Source organism: Arvicola amphibius, chromosome 5, assembly GCF_903992535.2.
Source record: "Arvicola amphibius chromosome 5, mArvAmp1.2, whole genome shotgun sequence".
NCBI classification, from domain to species: Eukaryota; Metazoa; Chordata; class Mammalia; order Rodentia; family Cricetidae; genus Arvicola; species Arvicola amphibius.
Genome location: NC_052051.1, coordinates 32,484,347 through 32,512,045, shown reverse-complemented (window position 1 = coordinate 32,512,045; position 27,699 = coordinate 32,484,347). Strand labels below are relative to the sequence as shown.

Below are 27,699 nucleotides of genomic sequence, written 5' to 3'. Positions count from 1 at the left end.
ACTGCTTTGGGAGGAGTTTCAGCTAGTCTACAGTCCCAGCACTCAGGAGGTAGAGAGGATCAGAAGACCATCGAACAACTCTGAAATCATCCTCTCAGAATATAAAAAGAAAATCCTCACATGTATGTATATCCACAAGGGAGCAGTCCTGAATTCAAGGCCAAATCTTGTTTTAAAAAAAAATACTGGGGGCAGAAATATTGCTTGGCCAGTTGCATAGTCCTGGGCTCTATCCCTAGAGAAGACAGATAAAGATTACAAGACTGAGCAGATAATGAAGCTTTTCCACCTGAGGTGACAATAGCATTCTTGAGACGCATTCTAGTCTTGTTTTCTGCAAGAACACTCCATATGGTAACATGGACTATTTTATTATATACTTTCTATAAAAACATCCAAAGCACAAACACACAATGACCCACCATCAGGGAGCGTCAGAACCCCAGATTCTCCTTTTCCCTCAAGCATTTATATCCCAGGCATAAAAATGGAGCTGTAAAGGATATATAAAGACAAATGAGATCTTGCTTGTTACTGTACAAGCATCTAAAGTGATCTTGATGAGAGGGAGCAAAATCTACCCAATTAAAGAAGCAAGCACCTGCCACCTGCCCACAAGCACTTACTATTTGCTGTAACTGGAACCTGACATGTCTGTAGGGCACAGGAAATGCTGAGACAGACACAGGCCAAGCTATTGCTACTCATTTCCAGAAGGCACGCATCTCCATGCCATTTATTAGTCATTCCTGACAAATCTATAGGAGAATCTGTTAGATTCTACCTACTTTGAGGTATTAAAAGCATAAGAAAAAGATTAGTTATGTCCAAGTAACATGCAATGAAAATATTTTTAAACCAACATGGTTAAATGTTAAGATTTTTAGAAATCAAAATATTTATTCACATGATTTTTAAACTAGTCAAAGCTATTTCTTTTGCAATAATGATTTAAGTGCAAGTGATGTTGGCTTTCACACTGGTGTCTTCAGAGTAAAAGCGGGTCAGTTGTTCTTGAATAAGTCAATGCAGCTCTGCAAGAGGGAGACATTGTTCTAGGGGGAAAAAAAAGATGTGTTCATGGAAGTGAATGAAATAAACCAAGTTTTTCTCATGAATTCTGAATCGGAATTAGCCCAACTGGGCTGGCACTTTCCTCCAGTACACGAAGCTAGTGGCCACCCCACACCAACCAAACCTGTACTAACACCTTGTCCTGTTATTGCCAAAATCAGAAAGAAAAAAAGACTTGATAAAACCCTAGTAAGGATTGTTGCTGTTAGCAGGGACCAAATCTATGCCGTTCATTATTGCTAAGGCTCTACGGAGCTCACCCAAACCAGATTGTGATTTAAATATAGGATCAAAACTCTAACCCATGGTTCAAGTGCAGGATTAAGCACATGCCATTCAGTTTCTCTGCCAGGGTACCACTAAGTACATACCACAGAATAATAAATTTTTAGTTTTTACTTTTGGTCTCAACACTTCAGAGGCAGGGAATCTCTGTGGGTTCACACTAGCTGCTAAGGCTACAAAGTTGCAAGCCATAGCTATAGAGTTCAGATGCCTCAAAAACAAACTCAAACACTAAAATGCCCCTCTTTGGATGTGTAACTGAATGCCAATATCTCATTATGTAGTCCAAGTTGCCCTCAAACTTGAAATTCTCTTGCTGAGGGGGCTGGAGAGATGGCTCAGCGGTTAAGAGCATTGTCTGCTCTTCCAAAGGTCCTGCGTTCAATTCCCAGCAACCACATGGTGGCTCACAACCATCTGTAATGAGGTCTGGTGCCCTCTTCTGGCCTGCAGGCATCCACACAAACAGAACATTGTGTACATAATAAAATAAATATTTTTTTTAAAAAAAATTCTCTTGCTGATGATAGTAGCCTCTTAAGGTTTATACCACCACACAAGGTTCTGAAGACCTTTACTAACAAAAAAAAAAAAAAATCACAAAATCTTGAGAAAGTGGCCTGTCGGATCTGAGAGGCAGGCAAGAAAGACTACTCTAAACCTCAAGTCAAATCTCCACCAATAGTGGGACAATCAACTGGCAAGTCCCTAAAATGCAGGGTTAAAGAACTCACCCTGGCATGCTTTATTTCCAGTTCAGACATTTCGATTAGGTTCTTTCTAAATGCTGCCACTCTTTTCCGTTTGAAGTTTATCAGTTCTGTAGAAATAAAGAAAATTACCAAGCTATAAGGAAGATCAATTTTTCCACTCATAACCCATTTTAAATGACCTCTAGCACTTTCTTACAGTACACATTGCTGGCATGTGGGCTATAAACACGCCTTGGTTAGAGAACTGGCAGCGCAGGACTGCCCAAATTTGGGGTAATCCTTTCCTCCACCTTGGTAAGATTCCAGACCTTCCTTATGAAAACTTGAAGCATAAGGATGACTCAAGTTCACTGTTCTATCATAAGATACATTCTAGTATTTATTTACACTGAAGTTTTGTTTCCCATGCCCATCAAGGCAAGATACAGAGAGCTTCTGGTACTCTGTAAGAGCAGTAAGTACTCTCAACTACTGAGCCAACTCTCCAACCGCTCCCCAACCTAACAGGAACAGTTGAATTCTCCTTAGTACTAAAATTTACCTTTCTTGTATTACTGAGGACAAGCCCATAGTCTCACAAACGCTAGGGAGATAGTCCACCAGAACTGCATTCCAGCCCTATAGGGAGGAGTTACTACTTCTGCATAATTTGTTAATGTTTCCAAATAAAAAGTGAGTACAGAAGAAATGCTCAACCTTCTTTTGCAGATTCAGAAAGCTGTTCAAACTTCTGGCAGCATTCCTGCTGGTGAGTCTCAGCCAACTTGACATCTTTGCTTTTTAACCGGGCTTTGTCCAAAGCTTTGTTTGAATTCTCATAGTCAATTAGAGCTTTTGTGCGTCTGTATAGCAGATCCTAGAAAGAAAATTAATAGCTATGACATAATCTCCAGCGAACAAAAGAAAAATATTATGTACCCGAAATGTCTAGACACATACAAAGGTAGACTAAAAAGTATCAACACTTTGAAATAACAAAAGCTGAGACTGTAGCCCATTTCTCTAGCATTAAGATTTTATTTTTGTAGCTATGTACATTTGCACACAAGTCTGGAGGTATCAAATCCTAGAGCTGGAGGTACACCTGACATGGATGCAGGATATTAAGCTCTTAACTGTGACACCTCTCTAGCCCCTTTATCCAACATAATCTCAAAATGTCAGGAGGTACTGAGGATATAGCTTATTGGTATAATACTTGCCAAGAATACTCTAGGATTGACCCTTAGCACTAGAAAGGTGCTAAGGGGCTCCGCCTCCAAAATGAGCATGCCCAATTCCCAACATTCATAATCCTCATACAGAAGAAAAACCCAGATGAAAACTTCCTTCTAGTTGAACAAAAAAACTGAAGTTCTATCAAAAAAGGAAGCACTATATATCAAACAAGCCTATTTGCTGCAGAGTGAAGGAGAATGCCTGTGAGTCACAACCCAGAGAGGAACATCCTGCCCCTCAAATCCCATTTCTGAAAATCAGCAGCACCAGGAGCCACCTCATTTGAAATTAAACCATGTGTCTAAACATCCTTGAAACCTACCGTGTAAGTCCTAGGTCAGTAAGAGGCTCTGCTTAAGAGGGTAAAATGCATAGAAGGAAAAAACCCATAAGGTTATTCTCAGGACTATACACACGCACGCACAATGATCTCAAACACGTGTACCCCAATATAAAGCAACATTCCTTTGAAGCCCAAAGGAACTATCTTAAGCATTAAATTTCGACTGGGCAAGATACTAGCACTGCTAATGGGCTAAACTTTACCTTTGCAGCCTCTATGTTGAGCATGTAGTATCGGAGGAGTTCTGTCAGTTTTAAATCTTCATCTGATGAGACTCGACCTTCCACTTTCTAATTTAAACAAGTAAAGGTCACCAGTTACCACCCAGGCAGAAATCAATCTAGGGACCTTAACTAAATATTACCAAGACCAACTCAAAACTTACCCTCAGTTTTTCAAATAGCTCTGCAACCTTCAATAGGTACCTGAAAGCATACAGAAGGTCACAGTTCTCTATGATATATAGAAAGTTATCATCTCTTAAATCACAGTATTTATAAGGTTAGCTGAATGGTGGTGTCACATGCCTTTAGTATGAGCATTTGGTAAGCAGAGGCAGGCAGATTTCTGTGAATTCAAGGCTAGCCTAGTCTACAGCGTGAGTTCCAGGAACGGCTCCATAGTTACTGAGACCCTCCACCCCCCCTCCCCGCCCAAGCAATCATCTCATCTGTCACAAACTTCCAAGTCAGAAAGTGTGTAAGGAAAAACCTGAAAATCCCAGGACTGATAAAAGTCTAAGGAGTGACCAAGGTCAAAATTCTCATAATCAGGTCTCCTGAAATAGTTAAGGCCAACACCCAGCAAAAAAGAACCAAACATCAAGAGGACAGAGTAACCATTCAAAGGTAACCATACCCTGCAAGGAAAGTACTTAAGATTTGGATGCTAAAAATTACATTTGATTTGATTAGATTATGTTCCAGGACAAAAGTGAAAACCAGCATTAATACTTGGGTTTTTATGTGTCAAAAGATGGGGCTTTCTTTACTCATATGGCTCAGACTTGTCTCAGTATCACTATGCCAAGGGTCACTTTGAATATCTGATTCTCCTGCCTCGTAAGTGGTGGAAGTACAGGGCTTTGTGAAGGCTAGACTAGACCTGGTCCCCTTTTCATTGTGCCTCACTGTAGAGAAGATCAGGGAAGAGTAAATTCAGGTCTATGGGTTGAACTAAGTAAGGGCCTTGCATAAGTGAGGGAAGCACTTTGCTTGAACTACAAACTTACTTTTTAATGACTGTGGGTTCTTCTAAGGCCAAGCTATGCAGGCAGGCTGCAGTATGGATGTAGTCATCAGCAACACCTGGAGAAACAAGCACACATCTTGTTACCAGAGAAGAACACATACACAGAGCTGTAAGTGGCCAAGTGGGTAAAGGTATTTACTTTTATGAGATCTGGTCATTCTGTCAGCTTTAGCACAGGAATCCTTGATCCTGTTGTAATAATTAATAAGGAAGTTCTTCTCTTGTTCAAAGAAGTCATCCACCTCCTAAAAAGGAAGAAGGAACTTAAGCAAAAATATCAAGAATAGAGAAAATATTAGCACCCAACACACTTGTGGCTGAGGCACAATGACTGAAATGAGTCTAGCTTGGACTGCAGAGTGAGAACCTGCCTCCAATCTAAACAAAATGGTCATTAACAATCATAAGTTAACCTGTACACACTAGATTACCAGGAGACTTTCATACTTACAATTCCCAAGACTGCCGACAAATCAAGATCTAACAGGCTGCACTAGCAGAGCACTGTATGTATGGCCAATACTGATTCCCTCTACATCCAACTATTCTTATGCAGCAGTTGTCAGGGGGACACTGACACCTAGCCTTGATACCATTTGTAATTGTGTAACTTTGTGTCCATGTTTTTTCTTGTTTTTGATTTGAACTCCATTTCCAATCTTACATTTCTCTTAGCACATGTGCCCAAAGCTCCCTTTCAATCTCTGGAGAGGCAAAGCCAGATAGCAGACAATAGCTGTCAAAATCACTGTTTACAAAGAACAGGAAGGCACTCAGTATGAAGAAATAAGGCATTCACGAACAAGAATAGAACTTTTTTTTTCATTATCTTCTAGGAGCTCTATCCATTCCACAAACAAAAGCCAAATGTTAACTTTAATCTTCACAATACCCAAAAACAGTAACTTCAGCATATAGCAACACCAGTAAACACGTCCTCTTGTACTAAGTACATAAAATCTAGTAAAATTTAGTTCCCACAAGGTCTGGTAGCAAACACCTTTAATCTCAGCATTTGTGAGAAAAAGGCAGAAGGACCAAGACCATTCAAGGTTGCAAAGTTGAGTTCCTGTCTCAAGAGAAAGAGCGATTCAACAACTCCCTTATTTGTGTCTAGCTAAGCCGCCACCAGCACACTCTGGTTCTGAGGGCTGCAGAACCACAGAGCTATATACCCTAATACTTGTTTTTTTTTTTTTTTTTCCCAGACAGGGTCATGCTATGTCAGTTTGGTTCCTACCTCAATACCAGGTTCACAGATATCCCTGTGACACCTTGTCCTGCTACAGCTTATTTTCTTTTTTCCATCAAGTAACCTACATCTTTCCAAAAAAGGATCCAAGGATGAAAAAGTTCATGTTGGAGAAAGGGTATTCTGAGGAAGTAAATGAAAGCTAAGTTGCCAGGCATGGTGACCCAAACCTTTAATCCCAGTACTCAGGAGGCAGAGATTAGCAGATAAGAGCCTGCATTCGAAGCCGGGCGGCGGTGGCGCACGCCTTTAATCCCAGCACTCGGGAGACAGAGGCAGGCGGATCTCGAGTTCGAGGCCAGCCTGGTCTACAAGAGCTAGTTCCAGGACAGGCTCTAGAAACTACAGGGAAACCCTGTCTCGAAAAACCAAAAGAGCCTGCATTCGAGACCAGGCTGGTATAGTACAGCCAGGGCTACAGAGAAACCCTGTCTTGAGAAATCCAAAAGGGGAGTGGAGAACCCCACTGCCTAAAATGCCTATCTTGTAAACACCCCCTTCTCCAAAGAAAACCACCTATTCCCATGAAACCAAGAATTTTCTGAAACAGCCCAAGCTTCTTACCTTCACTCCGGAAAAAAGGACTTCATCAGCACTCTTCACCACGCTTTTCAAAAAGCCACCAAACATCTCCTTGGTATTTTTCCGCCTAACACTTAACTAAAGGAAGGAAATTACAAAAGAAGTTTGTCATGGCATCTTTTCTGCTAGCATATCTTAGTAATCACACAAGAAACATGTTTACTAGCATAGGTACTTTAGTCCTTCCTCAAACCATTAAATCTACAACACTGAGTGGCTAATAACGAACACAGACTACCATATTCTAAAAGGCTAACCTAACATTTCTGAATCATGGAGGTACCAAGTCCTATTTGATCCTATTGATATCAGGTTTCAAGAATTTAAAGATGTTTTTCCCTTTTGAGACATCTCACTATGCAGCCCCAGCTCTCCTAGAACTTACTATATAGAGACTCACTGAGCCTCCAACTTACAGAGATCTGCTGATATTAAAGGTTGCATAAATCAGGGCTTGCTTAATATACATGAAAAAACATTCTTAAAATAACTACAGAATAAAGGTACATGAATTTCAATCCTTCCAATATTAAACAGAAGGAAGGAAACTAGTCTAAGGGAGGGGAGTGTTCTTGCAGTGGTTTTTTTCAAAGTGAGCTATATATGGATCTAAGCAAAAGAGAAAGCATTGTTTCTCTACCTTTTTCTGTACAGATAAACTTAACTCAAGAAGCTCATATTTTAGAATTCCAACTATGGAAATGGAAAAATTGCCTTACATCCTGATCATATTCCAGGAAAACATGAAAGTTGCGGTCTTTACTGAGAACAGGGTGAGAAGAAAGTCGCTGAAGAAAAACTTCATGGGAAGACACAGTCTTCTTAAAGACAGCAAGATACTCACTGAAAAAACATGTGCATAAAGAATTCAATTGGCATCGCTCAACTCCTGCCCAATACACCTCACTCCTTAACTCCACTCTTCTGTTCATGATCACTAAAGACATCACTGCAACTAGACTGACCTAAACACTATAACTCAGCTCAGTGGCTAGTTAATACGGTAGCTGCCATTTTGGAAGTAGTAGAATAAACCAATGAAGGTAAAAAGTGCTGCAAATGGTAACTGAATTTACTGCAGTCTGAGACCCTAAGCTTACATGCAATTTGCTGTCTCACAACTAGCTGGTTTGTGTGCAAACTTTTTAGGTGTTAATAATCTGTGGCCCTGGCCTACACTTTGAAGACATCTACGTGGTCATTCAAAACTGTGCGACAGCATTAGCTACCATCTATAGCGAAGTTCCAGAAGCACGCCATGCAACATGGCAAAATCTACAAAATGTGGTCTCAGAAGTAGTTCTGTTTCTAACATTAGGTCTTTGTCACTCGGTTCCTGTGTGCTTCTGACAGGACAGAGAGTAAGAAAATTCATTCACTTACGCTTCCAGTTCTTGCTTCATCTTGGCAAATTCTTCTTTTGTCATAGATCCTTCCCCTTCTCCCAGTTTCTGCATCTTCTCTCGAGGGCCATCAAAGTCTGGCTTTGTAGGAGCAGGAGGGATCTATAGCAGAGACAAGTAATTTTATCCCAGTGGCTATATATATGGTAGCTGGGATCTCATCAGTACTACCAATGAAGATGGCCACCCCAATGGAGTGGGGGTGGTAGTGAAATTAGCAAACCTAATTCTTTCTGACCTTTTAAAAAGGAATTATCCTAGCTGGGCATGGTGGCAGACCTTAATCGCAGCACTCTTGAAGCAGAGGCACGCCGATCTCTGTGTTCGAGGCCAACTGGTCAACAGAGATAGTTCTAGGACAGTCAAGGCTACACAAAAAACTATCTCAAAAAACAAAACCCCCTCACAGAGAGTGTTGAATGCTATCATCATTTCAGTTTTAGACAAGTGGCAGAACACCAAAATACACATACACTTCTTCACTGTCAGCTTAGAACAGGTACAATCAATGCTAACAATGACTAATCATTTGACTAATCATTAAGAACGAGGTTTCCATACACCCAAAAGAATTCCCATTTCTGAAGATTCTCATTTTGGTGCTGGAGATCTAACTCAGGTAGAGCTCCCTATCTAGTGTTTGTATTCCACATCACATAACCAAGTTTAATTATTTTTAAATCAACATTCCTGAACAAAAATCAAGTATCAATGATTCAATGTAAGAAATTACAGACAGCTATGGTGTATAGCACCCAGGAACAGAGAGACAGGACTCAAGAGTTCCAGGTCGTCTTGGGCTGAGATCCCTTATCAAAAAACAAGAGAGAAATCACTAATGGGCAGACTCTTCCTTCTGCCCAGCTGGACAGGATGTACATTTTAAATCATTTAAAATCTAGCCACGAGCTCTGCCAACTGTCTCTGTCTAAGTTCCACTCTGGAATTTTACCATATACTAATATTCAAGACATCCTGTAAATTAATCCTCCTGTTGCCTGGGGTAGCTGTGAAGGAGACACCCAGAAGGCTGGAGAGATGGCTCAGTGGTTAAGTCTACAAGAGCTAGTTCCAGGACAGACTCTAGAAACTATAGGGAAACCCTGCCTCGAAAAACCAAAAAGAGCTAGTTCCAGGAGAGGCTCCAAAGCTACAGAGAAACCTTGTCTCAAAATAAATAAGACAGAAGAGAAAAACCAAAAATAAAGTTAAGAGTCTGCCTTATATAATAAGCAGAGATCTGTAGGCTCACTGCTCCTGTACTAATCACAGATTTTAAATGCTGTCAACAGTTAATGGACAAAAATAGAGGAAATAAAATTTTTACAAACTACTGCAAAATACATAGTCTCTTTAAATAAAAAGCAAGGTTCAAGTTAAATAATCTGATTTTTCACGAAAGTGAACTCACAATAAGCCCGGCATAATCTGTTGTTTCAGTAAGAGTGTCATGCAGCCACACGAAGTCTTCATGCTGCCTTGTAACAGAAAACTCTGGGCTCTGAAATGTGGGCAGTGTGGTCTGTAAAGAGAAGAAGTGGTAACCTTCCATTAGATAAAGGTTCATCCCTAGGCTTCACTATGGGAGCATCACAATATCACAAACCTAGGTAGCTTAACAGTATTATCTCTAGGAAATACTCTGCACAAGACCTTTAGAAGCTTGCTCTGTAGTAAAAGTTCTAGGAAGTTGACAACTCTACACTGAACCTTGCCCCAGTCACAAACAGAATTATCTACCACAGTTTATGAAGGCTCTGGAAATTGTCCTTGGCTTTCTTTTCTTGCCAGTGATTTACCTCATATGCAAATGAAAACCAAAAGGGAGAGTCAAAGCTGTGGAAGTGGTTGTGCTACACATCTGCTTGTTAAGGGCTCCACCCCAGCAGAAAGGACCAATAGAAGCACAACACATGGAGCGGAACTCTCAACAGGCAAGACAGAAGCTCAAGTTCTCAGAAGTTTGCTGACTACCCCTAAAAATAACCATTTCAGCTCAAGAAATCTCTTTCCACATTCATCTGAATAGGCAACCTATAATAGTAGTTACTACTGAGGTTATTCTATCACTTACCTTGGTGTGCACTGTAAACTTGACCTTATCTCTCTCACTGAGAGCATCAGGTATGTCAATCTGAAGCGAAGGGTCAACATTCAGGTCCACAGACACAGATCTGAGCTGAAATACATTTTAATCACCAGTCACATGTTTAGTTCAGAGAGTTATTTCCTACTGGGAGAGGGATAGCCAGCAAGTGTTAATTAATGATGTGACCAACAGCAGGCTGCCCACAGGCCAGACTATTCAAAGATCTATAAAGTCTAGAGTAACAGGACACGATGGTGCATACCTCTAACCCTAGCATTCACAGATCTCTTTGAGTTCAAGACAGCCTGGTCTACATAGTGGACAGTCAGAGCTACATGATGAGACCCTGTTCCCATCCCTTCATTACCAAGTAAAAAAGGGTCTACACTAGCTCATACTGGCACAGTCTGAGATGTCACTCTCAGGCAAGAGGATGCTGAGTAGAAAGGCCTCTATATAAATCTGGGAACTGAAACTCTAGCACCACCAAAACAAATGACCTCAATAAAAGCAAACCCTTTCAAGAAATGGATTCACTAAACCCAGCTGTTTTTCTTCTTCATATCCCTGAAGCTGAGTTTGGCATGTCCCACTCCTAAGATCAAATTGGGCCACACAAACTGGACTTAATTCGGGAAGAGAAAAAAAATTTCTCAAAGTTGGATACGCGAAGGTGGTTATAGAAGAAGCTGGTGTGTATGAATATGTTCAACATACACCATATGAAATATAAGTTTTAGAAAGCATTTTCCAAAAAAAATTAAATAAATCAGGCACTCAGAAATATACTTAACTACCTAGCAGTGGTAGACACGCTTTTAATCCCAGCACTCAGAAGGCAGAGAGGCAGGTGGACCTCTGTTGAATTCAAGGCAAGCATGGTCTAAAGGGTGAGTTCCAGGCCAGGGATACAGAGAAATCCTGTCTAAAAAAAACAAAACAACAACAAAAAAACCCTGAAATTTATACAAATCACCATACCAAAAATATCTGACACCTCAGCATAAGCACCAGTTTGCCCAAATGCACTCTGCTCAGTTTCCTACATGCCCACAGCTGAATATGCATTCTTACAACAGACTACAGAATAAGCTTACTTATAGAACATGAGTTTTCTTCTATAACCAGAGTATATGTCAAGAGGCTGAACACACCTGAAAGCCTGTTCAAGAGAATTTTAAAATCACAACTTTGCTTAATTCTGATAGTTCTGATAAGCAACCTTCCTTTTCTATGTTATTAAGTAGACACAGCCTCCAAAAATTATCAACATATAAACTGCAAAGGCAAGCTGTCATTTTATCTTTCATGACTTATGGTCAGGTGGGCTCTTAGGTTTAGGAAATGGCAGTATTGTAGATACACAGGGCAGCCTATCTTTGGGACACTTCTCTAGGGTGTATTTTCTTCAACTCAGCAACAATGTTCATACTTCTGAGTAATCACTTCCTTATTCTTTTTTTTTTTTTCCTTTGAGACAGTCTCTCTGTGGGGCCCTAGCTGCCCTGGCAAGTAACTATGTAGATCAGTCTGGCCTTGAACTCAAGAGGGTCAGCCAGTCTCTGCTTCCCAGGTACTGGGATTAAAGGCAGGAGCCACCACTGCCAGGCTCATTCCCTTATTTTTAAAGTCATATAATCCAGGTTACTAGAGTTAATATACTATTCAGTGGTTCTCAACCTTCCTAATGCTAATACTCAAGTTTCTCGTGCTAAGTAACTGCCAATATAAAATTATTTTGTTCGGGTCATGTTTAGGCACAATAGGCAGGAATGTTGATTGCTTCTCTTTTGGAAACTTGCAGAGCACCTCTTTGCACCATGAAAACTCAAAAACTTTCCTATCAGGTCATTTCCAGCTCAGAGGATCTCTGAGCCCTGTGTCTTCAGCAGTAGTAGGGACTTACTTTCTACCCCTGAACAACCAAGGGAATGTCTTGGACGACTCCGATTAACCTCTCAAAGATGGTAAGCATGCTTTAGAAACCAGGTTTTTCATGCCTGGTGCTGTAGGTTTTGTTAGATTGCCATGGACTCTTGTGGAGTATCCTCAGCCTGGACCCTATGAATCTTCCTTCTAAAGAAAAATTTTTGTGTTTGTTTCTATTGGTCTGTCCTCTTGTTGCTAAGGCCAGACCTGACCCCCTGGAGCTAGTGTCACAGGCATGAGCTATTGACATGGATGCTGGGAACTTAACTCCTAGAATCTGAAAGCCAGCCCTAGTCCAGGCTGACTCAGTCCCTTTCCCTGGACCTTGAAGCATGAAAGTACTGCCTATTACTTCACAGTATTGGCCAACTATGTGCCTAATTTGGGACAAATGCCTTAGGGATAGAGGGGAAAATTCATTTAAATCACAAGAGGGAAGGTAACCATGGTGGCAACATGTTTCAGAACCAAATCCAACAGTCCTAAATTCAAATTTTTGTGTTAAGTGAATTAAGTAACAATCCTACAGTTTACTCCTATCCCGAAGATAGCTAAATTCATGCAATTCATCTGTATGTGTTCTGTCAATACATGTACTAGTGCACAAAAAGCAACTGGAGCATCCATAAGCACTATATTCTCAGTCAGTCAGGCCATTTTCCTAGTACCTCTGCAAGTGGGAGGTGCACACTCACGCAACAAATGTAAAAAATAACTTATGAACGTGAACTAGAAGGGCTGCAGGAAGTGATCAGATTTGCACCACTCATCTTGGTGAGATGGAATCCAGAGAGACCCATCCCTGCTGACACTAGCCATTCTTACCAGTAGTAGTCTACCAGCACACAAGCAATCCACAGTAGAACACTGCAGACAGCAGGGCATTTGGAGCCTACTCAGCCACAAGTTCCCAGAACAGGAACTGAGACTGGGAAGAAGGTCAGTGCAGCGTACTCAGCGAATGGATAAACTTAATCATCATTTCACAAGGCTGCAAGCCCAGTTCTAGTCAGAATATTATGGCAAATTGCTACCTTAGGTCATGTCAAAAGATCTTAGCTATCTGGACAATTATCAAATAATTGCAAAAGATTCCACTTCCCTCCTTTTAGATCCCTCAAAGAAGGATCTCCAATGGCTTACTAGAAAATAGGTGCTGGAGCCAGCAAGGCACCTGTGGCCAACCTGAACATATAGATACCCAGGGTGTGTAGGGGGGTACAAACTCCCAAGTGTCCTCTGGCTTCCACATATGTCCACACAAACTGAAAAATTAAAGAACGGGAGGGTATGCGATGGCAATGAAATCACTTTTGAAAAGTTAGATCATACAGAAAAATTTCTCAATTATGTATCACTGAAGTAAGTTTACCACAAGATGTCTGCCCTGTAAGTTAGTTCCCTTCTGATTACAAAAACATTGATATCCCTCTGAAAACAGAGGCGGGCAGATCTCTATGAGTCTGAGGTCAGCCTAGTCTCAAAACAGTTCCAGGACAGCCAGAGCTGTTATACAGCCCCGGAGAAACCCTCTTTCAAAAAACAAAATTAAGGTACCAACAAGATTGTAACCACACTACATTTCTGAACACCTGACTAACTTAAGACATTCAGGTTTGTTACACAACATAATGTCCAAACAGAATAATTTTTTAAAAAGTATGTGTGTTCCTAGTCTACTAGGCAGCCTATGATCCCGCAGGTTAGGAATGCTGGTACTGTCTTTCAGGGACAATGTTTTGTGAGTGCAGTAGCAAGGGAACCTCAGCACTGGCCACACAGCTGTACTATTGTAACGCTAAATTAAACGCAAACTTGAAGCCCACCCTTTATCACCTTTGATAAAGTTCCTAATAATATCTGGAAAAGGCTTCAAATATTCACCAATCCAAGTTGAATGTAGCATGCTATTTCTTTTCACGATCCATTAACCACAGATCTAAACCCTTGCAATAAACTGGCAAACTTCACCCCACCCAAGACACCATTTTAGAAAGCTGATTTAACCTCATGATTTTCAACTAAGGGTAAATTTGCTCAGCGCCAAAGGACATCTGACAAAGTTTACAGATAAGAGAGGTGGCCACTGTCATCTCCAGTGAAACTGTCAGCTATGTGTACTATGAAAAAGACAGGCTCCCAAAACAATCTGACAGAAAGCCAGAGTTCAAGGTTCTAGATCAGATGCCAGTCACTTATAAAATCTCATCAAATAATCACTTAGATCATACTTAAGCCAAACCCAAAAAATCTAAAAGCTGGCAAACTACTTTATACAGCCAAAACTTGAATACATTATAACCGGCTGAAGTACTCACAAATGGGACACTAAGATACCATGTGCAAGTTGCTGATCCAGAACTAAGGCGTAGGCAGCTTTGAGAAGCCACACTTCCTGAGTCCCATGACTGCAATGCAAAACTTCATTGCACAAAACTGATAAATTCAGACTAGCTACAGTACTGATCAAAGTTCAAGGCTGTCTATGCTAACCACCAGTCAACACAAGTGTCCATAGAGAAACAAACAGCGGCAGCAGGTGGGAGCACAGGTGTCCTTTCATTAAGTCCACGTAACCAATCCTCCAAGACAAAGTTCCAGTCAAATTATTATAGGCACTAAGGGTTGGATTCAGGGCATTGCACATGTTAAGACAGACAAGTTACACTGGTACATTCCCAGCCCTCTAACAAGGAGAAAGTTTTCTTGTTGAGACAGTCTCGCTATAACCCCACTATCTACCAGGCTGGTCTCCAGAGATCCTCTGGCCTCTGCCTCCTAAAGGCTGGAATTAAAGGGATATGCCCTTTCAGGTGTTTTTTGTTTTGTTTTGAGAAGTGTCACTAGCTAGTTCAGGCTGGCCTTGAAGTGAGCCTTCTGCCCCAGCAAGCTGGAATTTCAAATTTCAGGCAAGAAACACAACTTTCATCTAGCCAAAAAAGTCTCAAGCTTTTCAAAATCGAAGAACTATCCAGGGATATTCCCGAACACCCCAACACAAACAATGCTGTTGCACCTATCTACCCTAAATTAGACAGACCCCACCAAGACAAACAACGAATCTGGTACGACGTCAAGTACTCAATGACTTTCAGTAATCGGAAGCCTGACAAAAACGGTGCAAGGCATTTACTTAGGCAGAGAGGTTGAGTCCAGGGTTCATTTCCCACCACCATCCCCACAATTCTGATTATTAGTTTAACTCCAGGGACTAGTCACTAGATCAACTTCAAGAATTACACCTTCATGGAAATGACAAGCATTTAAATAAAATTGTAAAATATATTAGTAGACAAATTTCCCCAACTTGGACTCCAGTTCCATTTTGACACTTCGGGTAACTTCTGCCATCCAGATCAGATACACCGGCCTAGTACAGATCAGATAACAAAAACGAAACCACGTGCTATAAGCAGTAATTTCCCTCTATTTCTCTAACTCAAACGGAAAGGAAGCAAAAGCTATGTAATTTTCTCCACTGTAGGTATGTATCTGCACGCATCAAACCCTTAATCATCTCCAATTTTGCTGGATCAGGGTGACAGCGAACTCATTTTTAAAACCTATTAGTAATTAATATAGAGGCCATCAAGTCTTCTTACATAGCTCATTCTACTCCAAGTTACAAGGACACGGGTATCAGAAAATGAGGGAAAGAAATGCCATCAAAATTCCACCCAGTACCAGTATAAATGCTAGGGGAGAGAAAAGTTGCTAATTCTTTCAGAGTAAAAGAAATAAAACATCACGTACAAAGTTCTATTTCAATACAGTCCCTTGTTCCAACAGCACCGTTGTTGGAACAATCCAACTGGTGTTCCAGACTGGCATTTACTTACTATATGAAAGTTTGTCCAGTCAAATATTTTAAAAATCTAATACAGGCATTCTTAAAATGTTAAGAGCTCCTTATAGTTCTTTAGATTCCTTTTAAGTTCATGTGTTGGAAAAACTATACTGACGACTCTGCACAAAAAAATTGTGACTCATAACCTACTTGTGCAAAATTCAAATTTAAAGGACCAATAAAAGTGGGATCTTTAATTGTCTACATAGTAACCCCGTTTATTGCATCAGACCTCAAGATATTTGCAGCCCGGGGCTTAGACTAACACGCAGGATTTACTAAAAATTACAAATCCCACAAGGACACAAATAGCTTTTTTAAGTTGCAAGAAACATGCTACAGATTCCTGATGGGATATTCCCACTTGCTTAAACGAAAAGGCCGTTTTCTTAAAAGGTAGTAGGAATCGCCAGCGAACCTCCGATTCGCTTTCCAATTACCAAGGAGTTGAATTTCAGGAATCTTGAAACACGCTCCTAAGGTAAAGTCTCCAGGTTATCAGCCGCACTCAAACGACTGGCAGAGCGTCTGTCGGCTCCACATCAGGAACTCAAGAATCGGGGTCCCACCTGGCCAGAGGATGGGGGTGCACTGAGACCCCCACATGCAAACACTTAAAAAGGGAATGGGGTGGAGGGGAGCTCAGAGTCTTGCAAGCGCTTCCCTTGCGAGGACCGCCCGAACTCCCAAGAAGGAACAGGCAGCCCAGGAAGGCCGGCGGGAGGTCCGGCCCTAGGGAGGTAGCAAAGCAGGGAGGACCTCACCTTGCTGCGGTCCTCATCCTGCTGCTCCAGCAACTCGGGAACCGCGGCCATGGCGACGCGGGCCTCGAGCAGGGGCCGTCTGGCTGTGCGAGGAAAGAAGAGGCTGGGCCGCCGCCGGGGCGCCTTTCAGGGGCGGCCGCGGCCCCGCCTCCGCCGGCCTCCTTGCCGGACGGCGGCTGGAGGCCGCTGAACTCCGCCACCATCCCAGCAGCCCCGGGCGCGGGCCAGCGGCACGCCACGTGCTCCCCCACAGCGGCCTCCCCCGTACCCGCCGCCGTCCATCTTGGAGCCGGGCAAAGAAGCAACGCGGGGGCCTACCCTCGCTCCGCGCCACGCGGACACCGGCACCGCAAGGCCGGGACGGGGACGCGGGATCCGAGCCCTCTCCCGGAGAGGCGCGCCTCGAGAAGGAGCGCGCGCGGCGGCCCGGGGAATTTATTGTTCAGCCAGGGTCCAAGATGGCGACAGACGATGACGTACGCAAGATCTCGTGAGGGCGAAAACGCGAGGCTTGGGGGCGCCCGCGCTTCGGCTTCGCGGGAGGAAGAACTCCTCTCCCGGGGGAGGCCTGAGCGCCGCAGTGCATGCTGGGGCCGCCTCTCTCTCGGGAAAGCGCGGGACCGATGAAAGTACGGGTCCCGGGAGGTTGACAGTGCTCTGGGCTCAGGAACGTGGTGGTGTCTCAGGTACAAGCGGAACCCTGCAGTAGGCTGAGCGTCTGTCTAAAGAGTCTCTTCCCTGTGCACGAGGAGCCGCAGTTGGCATGTCCCCGCCATGGGAGACACCTGCACAGGTCACTTTGTGGAATTACGTTGTTGGGCCCCACCTGAGACGAGTGACCTGCAGGGGCTCCTGTGCCGAGTCTGTGCCACGGGATCACGATAAGCACCTATGTTAAAGGGTGTGCAGAGTACCTGAGAAATGCCCACACGGAGTGTTTAGTAAACAGTTTGGTGTATAGGCGGCGGTGTTTAACTGTTAAAGATTTGTGAATTTGGTTTTGGGGTGTGTATGGGCACGCGCGCGCGGGTGTATGTGTGTGTGGTAGGCAGAGGTGTTTTGTTTTGGGGGGGTGTGCTTGGGGTGGGTTGTTTTCAGAGACAAAGCCAAACTCAACCATCATCCCGTCTCATCCTCATGGCCAGTGCCACTAGGCCTTGTCACATTACTTCACAGGATTTAGGGTGTTGGGGTTGGTGAGATGGTTAAGAGCAATGGCTGCCCTTCAGAAGTCCTGAGTTCATTTCCCAGCAGCCACATGGTGGCTCACAACCATCTCTAATGAGATCTGTATATCAGTATATCCTCTTCTGGCATGCAGGCAGAACACTGTATATACATAATAAATAAATCTTTAAAAAAAAAAAAAAAGATTTAGGGTGTCTTGTCCCAGACGGCTGACACGGTGACATTTGACGAATGCGGGTTCCTATAATTTTGATGAATCTTTCTTGGAATGATTTTTCTCCAAATGTCAGAAGTTTAGTGTTTGTTCTTGTGTGACTTTTCGCTTTGACGGTTTAAATATATAAAACATGTTAAATCTAACACCACTTTTGTTTTGTTTTCTGAATGACAAGGTACAGCAAGCTTTTAAACATGACAGACTAGAGAAAGCGAAGGGGTAAAGTCTAAACATGAAGCCGCTTCTGACCATCTTCGGGCTGCTTAGACATTTAAACAGATTTTCTGTAAAACCAAGCCCTCTTGTGAGTTTCTCCACTTCCTCTTATTTGTGCCGCCAGAAGAAAAAAAACCCGTATGAAACAGTGGACCAAGGAAAGTACTCTCGTTTAGTGCGGTCTGTCTTGTCCAAAGGCTCGGCCCAGACCCCAGAGTCATTGTTCAAGGAAGACGATGTTCTCTTCGGTCCTGTGTGTAAGCAGAAGGAGCCGGAAAGAGTTCCAGAGACCTGGTTTCCTATCTTCAATGAAGAGAGAAGTGGGAAACCACATCCCAGGGCTTCTTCGGGTCCCTTGAAGATCCCTTTGCAAAGACACGGGACACCCAGTGTGACTCGCATCCTTCAGCAGACCATGACACCTGAACAGAGCTTCTTTCTGGAGAGGTGGAAACAGCGGATGGTTCTGGAGCTGGGAGAAGACGGATTCGCAGAATATACTTCAAGTAATTCTCTTATTTCTGCTTTTGTGTGGTCACTGGTTTCTAGAATATAGAGCATTCCTGTCCAAAAAATGAGGCTTAAGAACCAACTTACTGAAGCGCTCCTTTCAGATAGCATTTCCTGGCTCAGGATCCCCAAGGCCACGTTCTTACCACAAAGGAGATTGATTTGCTCCAAAGGGACAGACGGCAGGAAATAAGAGATAAACACAGAAGATAGAGGGGGAGGACAGGCCTGGGACGGACAGGACAAGGAAAAGGGGGCAGGGATATTTATCTAGGAGGGGCAAAGAAAGATCTGGATAGAGAGGAGACAGATGTGGCACATGGGAAAACGCCTGTTTATAAAAGTACAAGGGGAAACTGTGTGTTAGGATAAGGTGTTTAATTTTTATTAGGCATGTTAATTAGGCAAGCCAAAGGGGGCTTCTGATTGCTGGACTTCAGTACTTTGTTAGCTGAACCTTGGTTCAGTCACAAGAGGGGGAAGTGGCCAAATAAGGAAATAGACCTTGGTGGCTAACTTTAGGAAAGTAATCTAATGGTTTTTAGCAAGGCAGGGAGAATGGGGAGAAGGGCAAGGCCTGCCAGAGCTATGCTTACTATGCTTGAGCTATCCAGAGTGCCTTCAGTGTCTACTAACTCACTTAGCCCTCCTGTTAGATGCTCCTAACTGTTTTTACAGAAAAGGATAGAAAGACAGATCGAGTAATCTGACAAACTGCATAAAGTGCATCTGAGTTGTAAACAGCTATCAGTTATTTTTCATCTCTTGACAAAAGTCTAGGTTTTTTTCTTGGCTCAGAATCTAATTATTACCCATTGCTCTACTTATTATTGTCAGTTGACCAGTAAGTTTAAAGACTGGCCACAGTTCAGAACACATGATCCCCACTTACATTTTGACTAATTGAACTGATCAAATGTTCTTGACTAGAAACTAAATAAATAACTAGTTAAATAACTAAGTAGTTAAATAAACTTTAGCCTTCAACTTTCTTATTTTTAAACATTTTACTAGTTCTGTGAGACTTTTGTACAATGTGTTTTGAGCAGCCTTCGACACTTGACTTGTAAGACAAGTGAGGGTAGCTCCCTTAAAGCAGGTCCTTTTTCAGCCAGGCGTAGAGGAACATACCTTTAATCCCAGCACTAGGGTGGTAGAGGCAGGCAGATATAGACCTCTGTGATTCAGCCTGGTCCACAGAGTGAGTTCCAGAGCTACATAGTAAGATCCTGTCTTGAAATAAACAAACAAAACATTCTTTTTAAAAATAGACTTTTGAGCCAGACACGATGGTGCATGCCTGTCCAGAGACTGAAGGAAGATCACATGTTCAGACCAGTCTGGACTACATAAGGAGGCCCTGGTGGTGGAGGAGCTGGGAGTTGGGAGCAAACCATCAGCATGGGAGAATGAGCTCATTTCATGAGGATTATATAGATGTTTAGGTTAAAACCAAGGCTTACATAGACATTCCTTAGCCTTTGTTTCCCTAAGAATATATGTACCCCTAGTGACGTGAGCACTTTTAAGATTATTGTCCTTATTTTTAGGTATCTTAGGAAGAAAATACCAGAATAGTATACGCATATAATTATGTAGGTGGTACCTGGATGTGGCAAAAGTTACTGAGGCTCTCTTTTATAACAATCACCAGCTGTGAAGGGCAAGGATTATATGCCGGGAGTGCTTTTTAATGACTAATGGGAACTGATAACAAATGTAAAGGTGGCATAAGCAAGAAGGCTCCACAGGTGAGAAGGCACCTGCTGCCAACCTGACGAATTGGCATCGTAGAGAACCATTTCCAGCAAGTTAACCTCTGACCACCACACAGGAGTGCGCGCACACACACACCACTAAATTAGTTAGTATTTTTAAAAAATGAAAGAAAGCTGCCAGGTCATATAGACAGGCCCTTGACATAGAGTAAAGAAACGCACTGGTGTGAGTGAGTGAACCCAGACCCAGAAAGACAATTATCACATGTACTCACTCATAAGTGTTTTTTAAACATAAAGCAAAGTAAACCAGCCCACAAATCACAATCCCAGAGAACCTAGACAGCAATGAGGACCCTAAAAGAGACACACATAGATCTAATATACATGGGAAGTAGTAAAAGACAAGATCTCCTGAGTAAATTGGGAGCATGGGGACCATGAGAGAGAGGCAGGGAGGGGAGCAGAGAAAAATGTATAGCTCAATAAAAGAAAAAAAAGACAGGTTGAACAGGGCTCATCTCTGTAGGTACAGAGTGGCTTGTATTTTATTGGAGGGAACACATGGTGTTTGGTAGACATGATGTAAGAACTAGTCTGTGGAGAGAAAAAAAAAAAAAAGAAATGAACTGGTGACCTGCCTGGTAAAGGAGAAAACTTCTGTTTGAAGCTGAATGAACTCACTGTCCTGACGGACACTTTCCTAGTCAGCTTTAGACTAAGGCTCTGCTGTGTTTCTCCATTAATACGGACTTTAAGCAATGAGCAAATTTACTTTCAAGTAAGTAATCATATGTGGGTTCATGCAATAGTAGAAGAAAGGAAGCTGACCGTATTCTTGGGATCCTCCTGCCTCCTCCCAAATGCAGGGATCACTGGCACACACCATGCCCAGCCAACCTATTTTTAAATTTTATAAGTTGAATCACGTTTCACATTTTCTGAGCCTAAAATTCATGGGCTCCTGAGATCTAGGTGTTCACGGTTACATATTTGTGAAGAATCTAGCCAGGGTAGGTCTGTAGCTGGGAGTTGCCTATTTGCATGGTAATGAAGTAATTTATTATGATTATTTGATAGATGACCTCCTGTAGGCTACTTAACAACCCCTCCTGTTTTTAACGAGTTTGTCTTCTGACTCGTTTAAGTGGTGTGTAAGCTAACACTGCATCTCTTTAAATGTTAATTCCATCAGGATTAAATTCCTTGTAGGCCTTTCACATGCAGAACATTTCAGCAGGGCCGGAACTGGAGTAGTTTCCCTCCTAAACTGAATTCCGTTTGACTCTCCAAGTCATTTCCCAGAAGCAGTTTCAGTTTTCGCTTATGGAGAACTGGCCTTCCAGAGTCTTTGTGAACTTGACATGGTATGGCTTACTGTGACCCCATGTGGATGAAATTGTTTTCCTCTTTCTGTGGGTCTGTCTGCAAGCATGTGCCTCTGTGTGCATCTAAATCATGTCCCCTAGGCTGGAGAGATGGCTCAGGATTAAGAGCACTGGCTGTTCTTCCAGAGGTCCTGAGTTCAATTCCCAGCAAGCATATGATAGCACACAACCATCTGTAATAAGATCTGGTGCCTTCTGGCCTGCAGGTAGACATACAGACAGAACACTGTATACATAATAAATACATCTTTAAAAATAAATAAATCATGCCCCCTGGACTTAGCTCCTGGCTCTGCCAGGAAGATACTTATGCCAGGGTACTCTTGCTTTGGGTAAACTAACAGAATAGTCTAGGTTAGTTGAGGAGCCACATTCATTATCTTGCTCAGTTACATAAAAATTAAGTAATGTTTGAAAGTACCACCCACTACCTAGCCTAAGAGTGCACCCACCCTCTTTCTCCTTTACCAACGATCAAATGACAATATAGTATTCTTGCGTTTATTAAATGTTTGTGTTTCCTTTTCTTAACTTAAAAGAATATAAGGAGGGCTAGGGAGATGATTAGCTGTGCCTGCTAGGCAAACATGGTTACTATAGTCATGATCAGGGCTCCATTAAGGCCTACTAAGTGAAACCTATTTCCTTCTGCTCAGAAGTATGCAATCTCCTTCCAACCTGGATGGAGGCCTAAGATTACAACCTACCCAAAATGGAAGAATTGATCCAATTGGATCCAATAAGCCTAAGGGACAACTCTGCAGGAAAGTATATTCACCCAACACTATGCTAGAAGATGGGAGGGATAATTATCCCCTTAATGAAATAATGTACTTTTCCTTCCTAGAATCTGGCGGTCTCTGTGTAGTCGCCACTGAGCTACAAGTAGCTCTGTTAGATCTGCCACCTTTATGAATATTGACTCAAAATTAGAAATTTTCCTTTTTATTTCGTGTGTGTGTGTCTGTGTCTGTCTGTCTGTCTGTCTGTCTGTCTTTTGGACTAACCAGAACCTATGTATGCTTTTTCTGGTACTTTCGGCATTTTCACTCTTTCCACATGGCTGCTTGCAGACCTCCATGGCTATCTCAGAAAGGAATGGCTGTCCCTTTTCCTCTTCATCTCCGTCCTCAGGGCAGCTTGGGTGCTGGAGAGATGCTCAGTGTTTGAGAGGACTTGCTGCTCTCCCAGAGAACCCAGGTTGGATTCTCAACACCCATGTGGTGACTCACAACTACCTGGAACTCCAGCCCCAGAAGTCCCAATGCCCCCTTTTCTGGCTTCCATAGCAACAGGCACATACATGTAGTATACAGACATACATTTAGATAAAACACTCTTACACATTAAAAAGAAAGAAATTTACAGCTTGCTGACCCTGTGGTTTTTCTTTTAAACGCTTTAAAAATATTTTTTGAAGATAAGTCAGACATGGTGGCACATGCCTTTACTTCCAGCACTTGGGAGGCAGTGGCAGGCGGATGTCTCTCTGTCTCGGGCATGGGAGGGTAGGGTGTAAGTGCATTCTTGAGTTTCACAGGAAACTGAATTTTGCTGAGCATAGCTGTATATACCACGTGTGACACTTCCGTAAGAAGACCGCACACTGAAGGCCAGCCTGTAGTGCCAACAAGACCCTCCCTACAAAAACAAAGGATGAAATTTTGTATCTAAGGGGTTGCCGTTTAGAGATAACTTATTTATAATGTATATACTTTAAATCTTGCTTTGGTTTGGTTTCGGTTGGTTCAATTTTTCTTTTTCCTTGATTTTTCTCTTTAGATACCTTTTTACAAGGCAGACAGTTCCATGAAGCCTTGGAAAGCATACTTTCCCCCCAGGAGAACTTAGAAGGAAGAGAAGAACACCTCCAGTCTGGCTATATCAAAAGCGTCCAGCATATTTTGAAAGAAATCAGTGGTGTGCAAGCCCTGGAAAGCGCTGTTCAGCACGAGGCCCTGAAGTATGTAGGGACGCTGGACTGTGTGGCTGAGTACCAGTAAGTACTGGAACATTTCCGTCACAGTGGGCAGTGCAGTGATGTCCGTCTTAACTTTAGACGGGCAGGTGGCTCTTAACCCGCTTCTGATGTGCCTGAGGAATTGTGACCTCCACCTTTTTAAAGTAAAAAAGAAGTGGGAATGGGGCAGGAGGTGGGAGAAATAGAGCAGGGAAAACACTATGATGCCAATATAAAAATCAGAGTGGTGGAGAAAGTGTGTTTTTCAATAGCTCCAGCATGGCCTGCCTTCCAGCCTGTCCCTTCTCCCTTCTCTCCAAGAAATATGCCAGCAGCAAGACTCCGCTGATTCCTGCATGCTCTTTTCTGTTTTCTTCTTTAATCAGTGTTGTTTTCTTCTCCCCCCCCCCTCCCCTTTTTCCTGTTTTCCCAAAAATTGTACAGTGATCTGTTGGCCCGAAACATCAGCTCTCTTCCTGGCTTCCAGGCAGGGGCTGATATGATAAGGATTCTGAACCCACTACGGTTTCTAAGTCGTAGCTGTTATTGTTTTTCCCCAGTCATCCCGATTCCAAGGCTGGCTATTTTTTCTACAGATACCCCATTCCAAATCAAGCATGTGAGCAATAACAGGATGTGGGAGAAGAGTGTAGAATCTGTATGTGTGACATTTGAACCTCAGAATAGCTCTGGCTGTCCTAGAACTTGCTTTGTAGGCCAAGCTGGCCTTGAACTCACAGAGATCCACCTGCCTCTGCCTTCCAAGTGCTGGAATTAAAGGCATGAGCCACCATGCCCAGCTTCTAAATTTAACTTTTTAGATGCCCCATGTAACTGACATCATTTCTGTCCCTGACTTATTTCATTTAGTATACTGTCTATTATCCATCCATGCTGTCCCAAGGGAGAGAATTGCTCTTTTCGTTTGTTTCTTCTTCTTTTTTGGTTTTTTTTGTTTGTTTGTTTGTTTTTTGGTTTTGTTTTGTTTCAGACAGGGTCTTGCCACGTATTCTTGACTGACTTAGAACTCACTATATGCCAGCCTCTGCCTCCTGAATGCTAGGACTAAAGGCATATGCCACCAAGCCTGACCCTACACTCTATAATCTTCTGAATGTCTACAGTTAGTGGGTATTGTATCATATCAGAATGGATGGGGTGAAGAAGTGTCTTTCTGCATATAAACCTTTAGGCCAGGATCCAGATCTCTCTTTGATGTCTATATAGTATAGGTTCCCACAGATTGAACCTCAGCTTTTATTTTAAAGTGCCATATTGTGTAATCAGTCCATAATGAGTTCCTTACTACTGATATATTGTGCTTCAAAAAAAATTAACCAAGACCATGATGTAGCTGTAATTTTAGTTACTGCCAGCTGTTAAAGTAAAGAAATCCAAGGAAATCCCAAGGAATTAAGAATTATTATTTAAACTTGAAAAATGTGCTTCCTATTCCTGAGTGCTTTGTGTATAATAGAATTCCCTGTTGTTGAAACTGTCCAGCCCATCCATCCTGGTTTTCCCCCTGAAGGCGTAAATTCACTCAATAGCCCAGGCTGGCTTTGAACTCATGACTATCCTCCTGCCTCCACATCATAGTTGCTAGAATTCTAGGCATGAAGACCATGCCTGTCGTGCTCTTCTAATTCTAAGAAATCAAGACTATTTTGGAAAATGGAGGATAGAAGCAACAGTCATTAAGGAATCAAAATTATATGTAACAGACAAAAGAGAAGAGTTAACTTAGTGGAGTTTTTTTCTGCTTCAGGGGATTTTGTTTTATTTTGAGATAGGGGTTTCTCTGTGTATCCCTGGCTGTCCTGGAACTCACTTTGTAGACCATGCTGGCTTCAAATTCACAGACATCATCCACTTGCCTCTGCCTCCTGAGTGCTGGGATTAAAGGCATGCACCTCCACCACCTGGCTTCAGGGGATTTTACAATTACATTTAATTTATGTATGTGTGTGTGTGTGTGTGTGTGTGTGTGTGTGTGTTCATGCGTGCACTCCCACACCATGGTGCACATGTTGGGTTTGCTCTCCTACCATGCTCCTCCGAGGTATTAAACTTGGGTTGTCAGACTTGGCAGCAGGCACCTTACCCCCTGAGCCATCTTGCTGGCCTGAGGTTTTCAATTTGGACTGTTACTTACAAAGATTTCCTCTGGATTCTCCTTAGAGGCAAGCTGTGTCTGATTGATTGGAAGACATCAGAGAAACCCAAGCCTTTTATTCAAAATACGTATGACAACCCACTACAAGTTGTGGCGTATATGGGTGCTGTAAACCATGATGCCCACTACAGCTTTCAGGTCAGAACCTTAAGCTCCTGCTTGATAAGTTTGTGTGTGCGTGCGTGCGTGCATGCGTGTGTGCGTGTTGGGATTTACTCTTTTTTATAACACTACTTACTGTTCCTTAGGGTTCTCTCATCTACAGAGCACTTTCTCTTCTCGGGCTGCTTCCCTACCCCCGTTCTTGCTTAATGAGCACAGTCCATTCTTCAGTCTTTCATCTGCCCTCTGTGTTCCCTGTGTCCTGGTGCAATCTTTAACCAGCTCTTCTTGGAAACCGGTTTGGAGCTACTGCTGTAGATCTTAACATTGGGTAGTGCGCCCTAGAACAAGAGGAGATACTGGAGCTGTGCTGTGTTTCTTTCTAGGTTCAGTGTGGCTTAATTGTGGTGGCCTATAAAGACGGGTCCCCTGCCCACCCTCATTTCATGGATGAAGAGCTCTGTTCCAAGTATTGGGCCAAGTGGCTTCTTCGACTAGAAGAATATACAGAAAAGCAAAAGAATCAGAGTATTCCGAAGACGGACTAGAGGCTAGGATATTACTTGGGAACATTAAGCAAATCTGAGAGTTACATTAACACAAACTAAAGATGTAATTTGTTGGGACATATTGCTACTGAGGAGCCAGAAAGTCCAGAAGTCAGCACTGAACCAGCTGAAGAGGGCACACAGGATTGATGGTCACCTTGGTGACTTCTGGACTCACTTGCAGATCTTTTTGTGTCCCTGGCAGGATGCCCAGTCTTTGAATTGAGATCAGAAGGCAGTGAAGCTTCATGTGCCAAGCATGCCCCTAGGGCTCTCAGGGAGGGGGGTGAGGGCCCCAAACACCAGGTGTGAACAGGGAGAGCACATCAGCCGTCACCCTGTAACAGAGTCCTAAGAGGTGTTTATACAGTAGGACTCTCACCAGTAGGGGAAACTTCTTAACACTGAGTTTATTCATACATGATCCTCTGGCCCAGGCTAAGCCTGGCTGCCTAGAAAGCTAGAACAGTCACCACAGCATGGGCCAGATCCTTTTCCATACCAGTTAAGCCCAGCAGTGGTCACCATTGTTAGGGTGTAGTATCTGTTTCTGGTGTCGGTCAGCAGGCCATGTACTAGAAAAACACTTGTGGGATTTTTCAGCTAAGAGCAACACTGATATAATCCTTTTTTTTTTTTTTTCTGTGTTTGGTAGGTAATCAATCATTGGTTGTCCTAGGAATTGAGAAAGATAAATAAATGCCATTATTTCCTTGAGAGAGGGTTTCTATTTTATAAAGTAAATCTCGTAGAGTTTAAGACTTAAAATTACAGGTTCTATAATCACATTGAGTTTTCATTAGTCATAAAAAGAAAAGATACTTAGCTGACTCAGCAGTTAAATGCTGCCTGCTTTCAGGGGGCCAGAGTTTGGTTCCCAGCACCCTATAACTCCAGGTCCAGGGGATCCAACACCCTTTCCTGGA

General features: G+C 42.7%; 2 protein-coding genes and 1 non-coding gene across 5 annotated transcripts; 1 reads left to right on the top strand and 2 right to left on the bottom strand.

Moving 5' to 3' along the window:
- Positions 1-355: 355 nt before the first annotated feature.
- Snx5 (sorting nexin 5) lies at positions 356-17,087 on the bottom strand. The gene is made up of 14 exons (XM_038330299.2): positions 17,069-17,087; positions 16,751-16,833; positions 10,196-10,300; positions 9,533-9,643; positions 8,102-8,223; positions 7,438-7,561; positions 6,701-6,796; positions 5,024-5,129; positions 4,865-4,940; positions 4,019-4,058; positions 3,837-3,923; positions 2,769-2,928; positions 2,094-2,179; positions 356-1,055 (listed from the first exon to the last, which is right to left on the bottom strand). Exons 2-14 carry the CDS (start codon positions 16,799-16,801, stop codon positions 1,005-1,007), a joined length of 1,215 nt encoding a protein of 404 aa, XP_038186227.1. The 5' UTR covers positions 16,802-16,833; positions 17,069-17,087; the 3' UTR covers positions 356-1,004.
- Positions 12,887-13,126, bottom strand: LOC119815962. The gene has a single exon (XR_005285633.1). It is a non-coding gene; the product is annotated as a small nucleolar RNA SNORD17 (small nucleolar RNA).
- Mgme1 (mitochondrial genome maintenance exonuclease 1) lies at positions 16,996-27,699 on the top strand. 3 transcript variants are annotated; one of them, XM_038330303.2, is made up of 5 exons: positions 16,996-17,379; positions 18,326-18,877; positions 23,770-23,986; positions 26,129-26,261; positions 26,612-27,699. In XM_038330303.2, exons 2-5 carry the CDS (start codon positions 18,388-18,390, stop codon positions 26,771-26,773), a joined length of 1,002 nt encoding a protein of 333 aa, XP_038186231.1. In that variant the 5' UTR covers positions 16,996-17,379; positions 18,326-18,387; the 3' UTR covers positions 26,774-27,699. The 3 variants fall into 3 exon arrangements, with proteins under 3 accessions (XP_038186231.1, XP_038186230.1, XP_038186228.1); XM_038330302.2 differs by having other exon boundaries at positions 16,996-17,436; positions 18,331-18,877; XM_038330300.2 differs by having other exon boundaries at positions 16,997-17,436.